At 43.6% G+C, this 13095-nt stretch overlaps 1 protein-coding gene across 2 annotated transcripts in view; it reads right to left on the reverse strand.

Moving 5' to 3' along the window:
- LRRC47 (leucine rich repeat containing 47) overlaps positions 1-11180 on the reverse strand; it is a 39293-nt gene extending 28113 nt beyond the window's left edge. For both annotated transcript variants that reach the window (XR_003939940.1, XM_030186284.1), the window contains exons 1-4: positions 10609-11180; positions 8980-9450; positions 5875-5991; positions 278-393 (exon numbers count right to left, since the gene is read on the reverse strand). Coding sequence is in view for 1 of the 2 variants with exons in the window: in XM_030186284.1 (XP_030042144.1) it covers positions 278-393; positions 5875-5991; positions 8980-9450; positions 10609-11175 (1271 nt within the window). In the remaining variant the exon portion in view is untranslated. The remainder of the gene's footprint in view (positions 1-277; positions 394-5874; positions 5992-8979; positions 9451-10608) is intronic.
- Positions 11181-13095: the final 1915 nt, after the last annotated feature.

Here is a 13095-nt window from a genome sequence, read left to right on the forward strand (position 1 = left end):
TAACATAGTGCAACCATCATTTACAAACCAGGAGGACAATTATAGGTTCCAATGCAGTGCACATCAAACAATACAGTCCATCAACACATTTTACTTGTTTCTCCCCCCCCCCCCATCTTTCTCCATCTGTCCCATTGAGACCTATGGGTATCATAATACGTACCCTCGAGAACTATCTCTGGGTAATAATCAGCCACTTCATTTTAATGGTGTGTTTCAAGGGAAATAAACTTTTTTGTGTTAGCTGAAAATGAGGGAGTTCAGATGATGTGCTTACTTGTGCAGCCCGGAAACATTTGGACGCTTTTTCTGTTTTCTCTGCTCTTCTGCGTCTAGCTGCAATTGGCGAACCAAATCTTTTGCTTTGATCTCCTTTCGACCCAAAGGGGTAATCTGGGGGGAAAAAAAGGCAGAAAGAAGGGTATCAGTATGGTGCCTTCAATGTGTGAAATGCCGTATATAGAATCCCTTGCCTAGAGAGCTGGTCTTCTGTGTTACACAGTGAAAGGTAGTCATGGGAATTACATGTTTTCATAGTTTTAGACCTCACTACACATTTGCTAAAAGTCCAGGTCAGAATGCCAAGGTGTTTGGGCAGAGACGATCCAAGAATCAGGCATGACTAGGCAGTTACCTAGGGTGCTAGCTAAGAGTAGCGACAATCAAAGCAAAACAACAGGTCCTGACAGCCACACAGAAAGAATCATCAGCACATACTGCAATCTGCAATTTTATGGGATGCTTGTGTGGGGTGATAATGTTGAGTTTAACTTTCAGAATATTGGAGGGGGGGGGGTTGCAGGTTAGAGGTTTAAAAGTTAATTGAGAGGGGGTAAGGCTGTGATTCACTAGGGTGTTCAATACTGTTGCGCTGGCTCTGTGTTTAGGGTACCATGTGACCTCAAGGGTATGCCATTTTAACCAGGTTTTCCAGAAATGGATTTAGCTTTACAGATCTACTGGAACATTTCATCAGGATGTTTAGTTAAGAAAAATACATAGAATAAAATGTGCTTAGCAATCGCATGTCTAGTTAAACATTAACCAGCCTTCTTTCTCTTGCTGTAGGAGTTACACAATGCCAGGCGCTTCAGCAATAACTTGTGCGGGAATGCCAGGCATGTTCAGAGTCTGCTGGGTTTTCCCTCTTTTGTTTATCAGATGCTGTTGCCACCTGTGACACAAACTCATGGCCAGAACAGAGTGTATACTTTGAAAAGTCTCTGGTTTGTTTGAAAATGAGAAGCCTGCCAGACCTTGGATTTAAGTTTCAGATAAAATCTGTAAATAAAAACAGACTGAGTGATTTCTCAGACTGTCTTATAACTTATGTGTAACAATAAATGCTACCATGTGCTAAGACTGAATTACAAACCTCAACTAGGAAGTTACTGTTACATTTCCTGGTACTGGCTGGCGATCTGAGCTTACTCTTAATTAGCAAAGATGATTGTATTGCACCTCTCTAGCTTTTTCCTGCACATGCAAAGAGACCAAAAGACAGAACTCCCAACTGGAGAAATTTCAACTTGTCACCTGTTTTCAATTTAATGTCAACTGTAATGAGTGGGAGTATAAGGCCTATGAAGGGAGAATTTTCCTGCAGGAAAACCTTATATATAAACCCAATTCTGTGGTTTGTGTATAGCTGACACCTGGTTTACTAAGGGGGAGGGCAGAAGTGAAGCTTGCAGCTAACCATTTAGTGTCACCATTCAACTGCTGAACATTAAGGGGCCCTTTTACTAAGGTGTGCTAAGCCCTAATGTGGGCCAAAAACATGCTTACTGCAGGATGTGCTAAGTGTCCTGTGGTAATTTAACTGTTTGTGCACAGTAATAATTACTCTCTATTTAGTTTTAGGAGGGCACGTGGCATGGGCAGGGAATGGGTATGGAAGAATTAACCAGCTGGCGCACTGACATTACAGCGCACTAGCTGGTTAATGCAGACTTGACTTGAGAGCCCTTAGTGCTTCCTCAACAGATGGTGGTAAGGGCTCCTGCTTGATTTTTTTTTTTTTAAATGGCTGCACAATGATGCTAACATTAGTGCACAGCAAGCAGGGCCAGCTGAAGGGACTATGGTGCCCTCCCATTAGTGTGCACCTCCCCCCACCTACCTTTAAAGGCAGTTTTCACCTCCTGAATACCCACAGCGTTTCACCTAACGCTACCCGCATCAGCCCCTGCCACTCCCCTATGGAAGCAGGAAGTCATATCGAAGGAGGGGCCTGGGCGCAGCAGAAGGAGATGCTGGGGCTGATGCGGGTAGCGTTTGTTGAAACTCTGTCAGTATTCAGGAGGAGAAAACTGCCTTTAAAAGGTACATAAAGAGATAGAGATTTACCGGCTTTATCTCTGGAACCTGGGCCAAAGCCTCAACTGGTCCATAGGTTAAGCCGGCCCTGACAGCACGAAATGAAACAAACAGAAAAATGGTTATTTTTACAGCCGTGCTAGAAATGGGATTAGTGTGCATGAAAGTCCTCCATTAGGATGCACTATGACCATGTGCTAGCACAACTTAGTACAAATTATCCATTTAATTTAAACTGCTGAATGGTAGGCTTAAATTAATGGATAGTTACTAATGTGGTCACTGGATATTCAGCAGCACTCCTTAAATAGATAATGCCACTGAAAATAAATTAAGAGACACGGCTGGCATTTAACTTTACATGGTGGCCATCCTGGCTGGAAATCTGACATTTTTCAGTCCTTATGTTTAAGGCTAGATTTACTTTTACCAAATTGAAATAAATCCCTAACCCAAAATATTATACCAATTTACATGCTTGCAAATTATCTGCTTCCAGCCCATCTCATACAGGCTCACAGAGCTTGCAGACTTATCAACTAGCACCGTTTCAACCTGAGACGAGCCATTAATTTTTAAATTCTAGGCTATGTAACGGAACACTGCCTGTACCTCCGACTCTGTGGCATTATGATCCTTGTCACTCTGCATACAGGGCTAAACTATCACTTGCAGGTTGTAGAAAGCATTAATATTATGTAGTCTTCTCAAACACAGCCAGAACCCAGATATGAAGGTTAAAGTAACAGATTTTTTTTTTTTTTTTTATACAGGAACCCAGAAAGTGCAAAGCTCTCAGACTTGATGTAGATTTGAGGTGGCAGACGAATTTTTGCGATAGCCTAGTCAAAGGATCAACTTGATGACTTAATCACCGTTTCGTCCTTCCGTGCAGGATAAATTACTTGCTTCCTCTCTACCAGTCCTTTGGACCAGGCTGGACTTGCTATTTTCAAGGAAAGGGAAAGCCATTACAGGGTCAATGAGAAAGTTGTAGGTGCTTGCCCTGGGATTTGTAGTATGGAGTGTTGCCAGGATTTGGGTTTCTGCCAGGTACTTTTGACCTGGCTTGGCCACAGTTTGGAAAACAGAATACTGGGCTAGATGGACTACTGGTCTGACCCAGTATATGGCTACTCTTATGTTCTTATGCACATGTGGTCATACTGAAATCAAAACTATGTGTGGAGCAAAGAAAGCCAGGTTGATATTTATTGGCTTACAGAAGAATTACTTTTTAACACCATACAAGCCTCAGTTTCCTGAAGTAATTTCATCTACTATAATAAAACGCACCCTGAACGTTCTGAGGACAAAGGTAATGAAGTCACAGCAGAACGATAAGGGTTCGTAAGTTCGTGGTGGTGAAGCCATCCCACTGAGAATGCCTCCAGCTCCGCTTCACACTGCTTTTCTTTTCAAAGGAAAACCTACAGGAGCCCTAAAAGGCCAAAAAAAAAAACGATCGCAAAAATAACCTCCCTTCTGCCCACGTAAACAAACACTGCTGCCTCAGCACAACACCAAAGAAGCTTAAAAAAAAAGAGAAACATCTATCCAGCACTCTGCAAACACTGACCCCCCTACAAACACCCTTACATTTCACCAAAACAAAGATCTACCTACACAAACCCCACAGATAAAGAAACAGCTTGCAAGCACAGCACATCCCCCAACCCCCTCCCCAAAAACAAAAGTTTAAAAAAAAACCCCACCAACAACCTGCACACATACACAAACTAACTCTGTCACACATGCACAGATAATGCACCACAAACACATACATTAACAGAAACACCCCTCCCCCCAAAAAACCACAGAATGTAAACAAAAATACATGCATACTCAATTGCTATCTGAATCACTCTATCATCTCTGCAGCCATAAACACCCTCAAAGCCACACTCTGCTCCATGACACTTTGCAAGCCTGGGGAGGGGGGAGGGGGAAATCCCTGCAACTGACATAAAGACCAGGGAACTGGGAGGGAGGGGGGACCCTGCCACATACTCTCATTCTCACACATGCTGGCAACCAGTCTCTGTCTCTCTGTGTGACACACAGACTCTCTCTCACACAGACCATCTCAACACACACTCTCCAAAGGTTGTTTGAAACTATGTGACTGGTAAGGATTTTTACCTAAACCCGACAAACATGTTTTTATAGTAAAGCTCTTTTTTGAAAACACTTATATCCCTTAATATCAAACAGGAAAAAACAACAACAAAAAAACCCCAAACCACATGCTAGCGCCCGTTTCATTTGTTACGGAAACGGGCCTTTTTTTACTAGTATTTTAATAAATAATGAAAAGAACAAGATGGCCTATTTAAAATTATTTCTCCCATTCCAAACCCGAGCTGCCTTCTCTGTCTGGCCAATTAGATAAATGTTTTATTTTACTGGAATAAAAAAAAGCATATTATTGTGGCCAAGATTATTTAGATGCCAATTTTGGAAATCGGTATGTCTTCTATTTTGTATGGTATCTTTTACAGGATGATAGAAAAGAAATAGCCATTAAACAGAAGGTGACAGGATGAGCAGAATTCTTAGCTTACAGATTTAACAAAGTAACAAAAATTGTCTGCATGTTTTAAGTGCTCCTTTGCAATTTTCCTGGGAGCAGCCACATTGCTAATCAGGTCACAAAATATCATAGAGTAGAAGAAAACTTCCAAACATATGTAGACGGGCCCAACATTTGATCTCCCTTTTGCACAGTCCCACTTTACACGCACATAACACTTTCCTCTCTCCCTCCCCCCAAGGAATTCACTCTCACTTTCCGTTCCCTCCCTCCTCTTCTCAGTCCTTCCAGCTCACCTACTCCAGTAGCAGGTGTTTCACCCACCACATCTGGCCCTCACTGGCAACATGCACATGTTCCCAAAGTGAAACAGAGATAGTCCAGGGAAAGGGAAACAAGTCCAGCCACAAACAGGTTTATAGAAAAATGACCCGACTCGTCCAAGTTTTGGCACTCACACCTTTGTCAGGGGTCAAAGACATAATTCTGCATTAGCATATGATAAATACAAATATGCCTGCTTCCAACGCAGACCAATTACAAGCATACGCTGTGCCGATAGTGTCACAGTGTGACCATGCACTCCAGCAACAGAATCAACACCCTATTGCTACCTTCTATTATATGATAAATGTGAAAGATCTGACAGGAATATACTGCCTATAAGTAGTTGTATCATGTACACTGCCCTAGAGTAATTATCCATCACCTGTGAGCATTCTTACGGTGGCTCCTGAAGTAACTGAGGGAGAGAGAGCACCAGAAAAACTCACAGTGAAACTGTTTAGCTATACGAGATGGGACTTGGTTGAATCTTATGACTTGTTTCCTGACATACAGCATAAGGAGTGAAGATTTCTGGGAAAATGCTATTTTTCATGATGGGGAGAGCAAGCACTACCCCTTCTGGACTGATTAAGACTTATTCTTACCTATTTATAACTACCTTCTGCGCCACTTACATCTCCACTGTAGCTGGCCTCTTCCTAATGGAAGCCACCTGCCATTACTCTCAAGCTCACCTTGAACTCATCTGGAGGCCTGGCATCGTATTGCAGGGGCCCTTTGACCAAACGAAGGTCATGTGTTGCTATAGTTGCTGCTGTTCTCTTCTCACAAATATCTTCATGGAGCTTCGTCTAGGAGAGAAAAACTAGTGCCATCAACAAATGACAGATTCTTTTTGTTTTAATACGAACACGGCATGCTAAGTTGCTCTACACACGTCCCAGTTAATTTTACATCACCTGATCACAAAGTCACATTCCATCCCTTAGCTGCTATTCTCCAAGAGCTGTATCAAACTGAAAAGCAGAACCTCAACTCTTGAGGATGAAGTACTAAGGATATAGGGGAAAAACAGGGGGGCTGACTCATCATATATAATAAAACGCACCTCCAACATTCTGAAGCTGACTGCATGGCTGAGGCATTCCTGCTCTCTGTATCCATCTCCTGAATTGACATCACGTACTTCCGGGTTCGTCACAAGCAGAAGTGACCAACCACACGAGGTTTCTCGGCTTCAGAATGTTGGAGGTGCATTCTATTAAATAGGATTGGTCAGTTCCTTGAAGCACAGCCAGAGCTTTGCGTCCTGCACAGTAATGCTCAGACACCAGAGAGAGAGAGGAGGGGCCTGACACCAGAGGGCGGGGGGGGGGGGGGGGGGGGGGAGATCTCTGTCACACACACTCTCTCTCTCACTATGTCTCTCTCTCACACTGTATCACATTCACTCTCTCTGTGTCACACACTCATACACTCTCTTGGTCTCCTACACTCAGTCTCACAGAGAGTCTGTGTCACACACACTCTCTCTCACACTGTGTCTCACTTACGCACTTGCACACACTCATTCTCACACACACACTCGCACCCAGACTCACTCCCTCTCTCACATACACACACAACCGCACATTCACTCTCTCTCTCTCACACAGTCACTCTCACACACACTCTCTCAAACATACACACTCCGAGGAAAACCTTGCTAGCGCCCGTTTCATTTGTGTCAGAAATGGGCCTTTTTTTTACTAATATATATATATAATTTTTTTTTTCAAAGCATGGGTATAATGCAAACTGCTTAATGTTAGAAACTGGTTCTTTCAGGACTAGAGAAACTCGCCTTTAGACATTAAATAGGCCATGTTTCATATCCTAGCCCTTTATTCTTTCTGGATTTCCATTTATTCCCCCGATAAAGCTAATTTTTTGCTTTTAAAAAAACTGATTAGAACTAACACAACTAAAAGTTCTGTTGCAACAAAGATATTGTTCTGATGGTCATGTTTACAAGAAAAAAAGTGGTACAGTTGACAGTATGATTAGAGATCTGAAACTATGTGGTAACATAGAGGCCTTATCTGCCATCTAGTGGACAAAACTCAGCACACCAAATGAAGGGGGAAAAAAACCGAGCTGTGTACTTGACCTCTTATATAAAGAGGTCAAGTACACAGCTTTTTTTTTTTTTATTGGTGCTCTTCCTAGATTGATTAGGTCACATGATTAATACTACCTTATAAATAACTGCACCCCTCCAAATGAACATAATCAATACCTTGTTTCTATTTAAGTACGATCCAAGCCTGAATTTGCTGCATTTGAAGTTTCAGGCCATTTACATTTAATTACAAATTTATAAATTGTACTTTTGAGTGAACCTGCATAAATTGTTTTACAACATTCTACACCTTACAGCAATAATCAATAAGACACGCTTCTGATGTACTTGATTTTAAAAGTAAGCTAGCAGATGCTACAATGAAACAACAATTTCTGTTTTAATATAGAGTTCCCACTGAAGACCAGTTTTATTGGGTCAAGAGTGTGTCACATCTGAAGCTCCATTCCAATTTTCAAACAGGAAGAAATACCCATGTCTAAAAATGAGGACGCTTTATCTAGACCTGTTTCAGTCACATCCAGGTTACAAAAAGGTGCTCTGACAGCAGCTGACCACTGGAAGGATTAAGACCTCAACCACTAGAGGATTAAGGAGGGGTCATGTCTCTCTCCCTCTCCCCTGAAAGTGAAACTGGAAAGGATAACTAGGCTTTGTGTCAGCTGCCTGCAGGTATTACAGCCATTCTGAACAAGGAAGCATGCAGGTCAGAGGAGTAGCCTAGTGGTTAGCGCAGTGGACTGTAAACTAAAGGACACAGATTCAATGCCCACTGTAACTTTTTATTCCCCCCCTGGGGTTCCCTCCAGGTACAGAATACTTACTGTACCTAAAGATATAAGAAACTTACAATGGTGTACATTCAGTAGGCATTTTTCTGTTCCTGGATGGATGAAATGTACAAACGCAATAAATAAAATAAATAAGAGTTACAGTGGGATTTGAACCTGTATCCCTTGGATTACAAGTACACTGCACTAACCATTAGGCTACTCCTCTATTCTGCAAGGACTTGTGTGTGGCCATTTTTATAAGATTGCTGCCAAACATTCCTGTGCTTTTATTTCCCTCATTTATAATTTAAATGTTTTAGTATATAACATGGTCATTCAGGACGGCTGTCTTCAGCACAAGAATGTCCTTCTAAGGTATTTTCGAGCAGGAAATGTCTTTCCTGTTCAAAAACTGCTGAGAGATAGACTTTTTTGGACATTATAAGGACTTACCAATTCTGACTTGGATGTTTTTTTTCAAAAATGCCCCCTATAGTAGTTAAATAAAAAGCTCAATGTACATAATTGTTTGGTTTACTGATTACTTACAGGAAAATCTTTGATAAATTGGGCTTTTCATGTCAATTTTAATGTTCAAATACAACAACCAATAAATACTAGCATTGCAAAATTACAACTACACTTTTCAGTTGGAATTGGAAATTCATGGTAAAAGTGCTACACTGACACCGCCTATAAAATGGGTGGCAGTTAAGTGCTATTTCTGTTCAAATCAGCGGGTGGTATTGTAGCTGCACTGATTAGCGCAGAACATCCACTCTCTGCCCTCCCAGACACACCCCCTCTAAGAAAAAAAATATTCTCTAGCATACGGTTATCATGCACTGATTTTTATATATTCCACTGAGGATGGAATAAGAAAAAGTTGTTAAATATTAAATAACATTTCAACAAAAGGATTGATGTAAAACCCTCTGAATTACCTGAGCCATTAGAAACCTCTTCAGTGCATTTCCTGGTTTTAAATTCATCCCTCTCACCACAGTACACACAATATAGGGCCGCACTTTTATGTTTGGAGTCACTTTAACAGTCAAGGGTGCAGGGTTTTCAGAAACATGCAAAATTCTTAGCAACATTTTACTGGCCTCTTCTACTCCGTCCTCTTCTCCATCTCCACTGTCCTTCTTCTGCTTTCTCTCTCTCTTTTTCTTTCTCTCTTTTTCCTTAATGTGCTCTTTTTCTGAATTTTCCAATTTACCCTTTCCTTTGCCACCTCCTCGGCCACCAACCCTCAGGTATTCCAGTACTGATTTGGTCTGGCAGCCATTCACCATTTTTTCTAGACGTTTGTCTTTCAGTTTGTTGCCTGTAAAGTTGATTTCTTTTAATTTGGGGCAGTCAGCCAGTTCTGTAGGCATCTCACTTAGTCTGTTATTAGACATATCCAAGCTCTGAAAAACAAAGTTGTTAGGCTCATCAATATTCGAACCATGTGAATGGGTGAAATCTGTAGGTTTGTTACAGTCGCAAATCCCACTTAAAATGGAAAGATTTTTTTTTTTCAAACAGAGCTTACTAATTTACAAAGATTTAGAAGTAACAGTAAGGCCCTTCCCATTCAAATACATAACATTCTAAAACAAAGAGGGGGAAAGTATCCAAAAGATTAAAATTTATAATGGATAGTAACACAGCAAAACACAACATATACGGCCTGACTAATCCAGTCTGCCCAGTTATTCAAGTTCACATCACTAAGGATAACTCCCAGTTACCAGCTCCAGAAGAGACTTAACTCCTTATGAAAATCTGCTTTGATTTTCTACTATCCTGGATGGAAGAGTATAGCATTCTGACACTCAATCCAATATGTCTTATCACCAATGCTTCATAAGCAGCTCAGTTATCAAAACTAGTGAGGCAGTTGTCTCATAGGGCACTATTAAGCTACTGGCTCCAACCTGTTGATTTCTTAGCTGCAGCCACTGGTACCAGCATAACTACTCTTATGCCTATGGTATAAGTCACACTACCTTTATTGTTTTCACCTTATTACCTTGTGGCCAATACCTGGCTCACACCATCCTTCCGGTACAGCGCTGGTTAGGTCCTTGGGAGCTATTTTTTTTATTTATTTTATTGCATTTGTATCCTACATTTTCCCACCTATTTGCGGGCTCAGTGTGGCTTACAATACATTGTAAATAATGGAAATGCAAATAGCCTACTGAATATAGCCTAGTTATCCAATGCCCTGCAGTACCATTAAGTCTGCTTTATCCACCCTTGGTTTCTTCTTATCACTTTGTTAGATGGGGGTACTCAACCCCCATATATCTAAAACAGTCCTTCTGATCCCTCTCCTGAAAGCACAACTGGTCAGTCGGGTTTTCAGGAGGTTGGTAATGAATACGCATGAGAGGTATGCATACAGCAGGTGTAATACACGCAAACAATGCATATTAATTGTGCTAACCTCGAAAACTCGGCTGGTCTGGCTAAGTGTGCTTCCAGTCTTAAGCAAACAACATTAAACTCATATATTCCCGGAGGCCCCTCGGGCCAACGAAAGGGACCCGTCACCCGCGAGGGCACACTGAGCTCCGTACCTTGAGCGCTGGTAGGAGGCCGACGTCGGGGTCCAGCTCCTCGATGGCGTTGTCAGAGGCGGCGACGGTTCCAAGAAGGGCGAGCTCGGGCCCGAAAAAGCCGCGGGGGAAAGCGGAGAGCTCGTTGCCGGAGACGTTGAGCAGGGCCAGCTTGGCGCAACGGCGCAGCTCCAGCGGCAAAGCCTGCAGCCTGTTTCCGCTGAGGTTCAGCGTGGCCAGCTCCTTCAGCTCCCCCAGCTCGACCGGCAAGTCCCGCAGCCGGTTGCCCGAGAGATCGAGGAGGCGCAGGGAACACAGGCCGCCGAGCCCCGGGTGAAGCTGCTGCAGGCCGTTCCGGCGCAACACCAGGCTGTGCAGCTGCTGCAGAAGCGCCAGCTCGGCCGGCAGCACGCGCAGGCTCGGGCAGCGCGACACCTCCAGGTAATTGAGCAGCGACAGCGAGAAAAGGACCTGCGGCAACACCCCGTCCGCCTGTTCCAACCGCTGCTCCACCGCGGGCCCCTGCAGCACCAGTTCCCGCCGTTTCTCGCGGCTCGCTCGTTCGATCTCGGCCCACTCGGCCTCCATCTTGCCTTACGCCTGTGCTGGGAGGCGTCACTTCCGCTCCTTTGATGGCGCGGCTGGTTACGTCACTTCCGCAGTCTATTTTCCTTTGTCAGGGAAGTTGAAGAAATTGTGGGCTGAATTGAACTGGTTGAAGTCATTAAGCGGAGAATGCCGCCACATTGGTTCACCCAAAATTATAGCAAACGCTTATTTGAGTGTAAAACGCTTGCTAGGGTGTAAAAAGTCTAAAGCTGTGCCAGTTGGATAGGCAGTGCCTTTAAAGGTGGAGGTTAAAGGGTTTTTTTTTTTTTATGTATTTGAAAGCTTCCCAAATAAAATTGAAAATCGCTAAAACATGTTTAGAATTTAGGGGTCCCAAGCCCCCCCAAGAAGGCTAGAGTGACCTCAATCTGACTCCATCTCTAAATAACACTAGTACTGGGGTAATCAGGGGGTTGTGAAGTTCTAAGAGAAATTGCCACTGAGAGAGACGTTAGGTCTCAAATCCCCACATTAGTCCGCCTCTCAGCACTGGCAAGGAATAGATACCAGCCTTATGACAAACTGGATTTAGGCTACAGGTTATATAATGCAGCGAATGATAGCCAGATGTAGCAAAAGCATTTGTACTTACAGCCTTTCATCATTAAGTGAAGCCCACAAACCATCGTTTAGAATGGAGAGTTTATTTGCATATCAGATTTTAATCAGGTACATTCATCAGACAAATTACTGTAGCTGATAGAAACAGCAGTTATAAACTATCTGTATTTTGTGCTCATTTTTCTACACTGTTCTATAGAATACAGTAATACATGGCCAAATTCCTGTTTGCTGATGAGTTTGTCCAGGGCTGCCGAGAGACTGGGCTGGGCCCGGGTCAAGGCCGCCCCCACTGCCACTGCCACCCCCCCCCCCCCGAGGGGGGCCCGGCGCCGCAGTCCCATGCAGCAAACAAAACTACCGCAGGGCGCCTGGGCACACCCTGCAATAGTGCTATTTTGCTGTGCACTACAGTCCCCCGAGCCACAGTGGGCCGTTTCCGGTCTTACCTTGAAGGGACCTGGAAATAAAGTGGCTTCTTCGGAGGCAGGAAAGAAACCCTCTCTTTTCTGCCCACTACCGCTATTCTGCCTAGCACTGCCATGATTTCAAAATGTGTGCCAAGACTTCCCACAGTAGTCTCACAGGTCTCAATAATCGAGGGAGTCTTGGGCCTTGGCAGTCATTTTTAAAACACGGTGGTGCCTGGCAGAATAGCAGCAGCGGGCAGGAAGGAGTGTTGTTCTTTCCTGCCCTCACAGAGGCCACTAGACCACCAGGGCCCTTCAAGGTGGGACGAGGGAGGCTCGGGGGGCTGTAGTGTGCAGCAGCAGGGGAAGGAAGGAGAACCTCTGGGTCCCCTTGAGTTTCTGGGCCCTCAGGCACTGCCTGGTTGCCCGAATGGTCAGTCTGCCCCTGCATATTATATACAAGTACTTATTTTGTACCTGGGGCAATGGAGGATTAAGCGACTTGCCCAGAATCACAAGGAGCTGCAGTGAGAATTGAACCCAGTTCCCCTGTTTCTTGGGCCACTGCACTAACCATTGTGCTTAGCACCATTCTATAAGCCACGCTTAGTTAGGCACAGTTTATAGAATAGTGCTTAAGGGCGAGGAACGCACCTACATTAAAGCATGCACAGCCATTTATGCCACTGAAACCCTGGCGTAAATACCCACGCCTAAATGTAGGCACGTTCCCCCGAATTCTGTAACCATGTAAATTTGAGGAACACCCCCCCCAACATGCCCACACTCCTCCCATGGCCACACCGTTTTCAGCTACATGACTTAGAATTTACACGCACCTCATTTTAGAATATGCCTGAAAAGAAGCATGCATGCATTCCAATTTTTGCCAATTAGTGCTGATAATTGGTTAGCCAATTAGCACTGA

The sequence above is a fragment of the Microcaecilia unicolor genome, chromosome 13 (genome assembly GCF_901765095.1).
Source record: "Microcaecilia unicolor chromosome 13, aMicUni1.1, whole genome shotgun sequence".
NCBI lineage: Eukaryota > Metazoa > Chordata > Amphibia > Gymnophiona > Siphonopidae > Microcaecilia > Microcaecilia unicolor.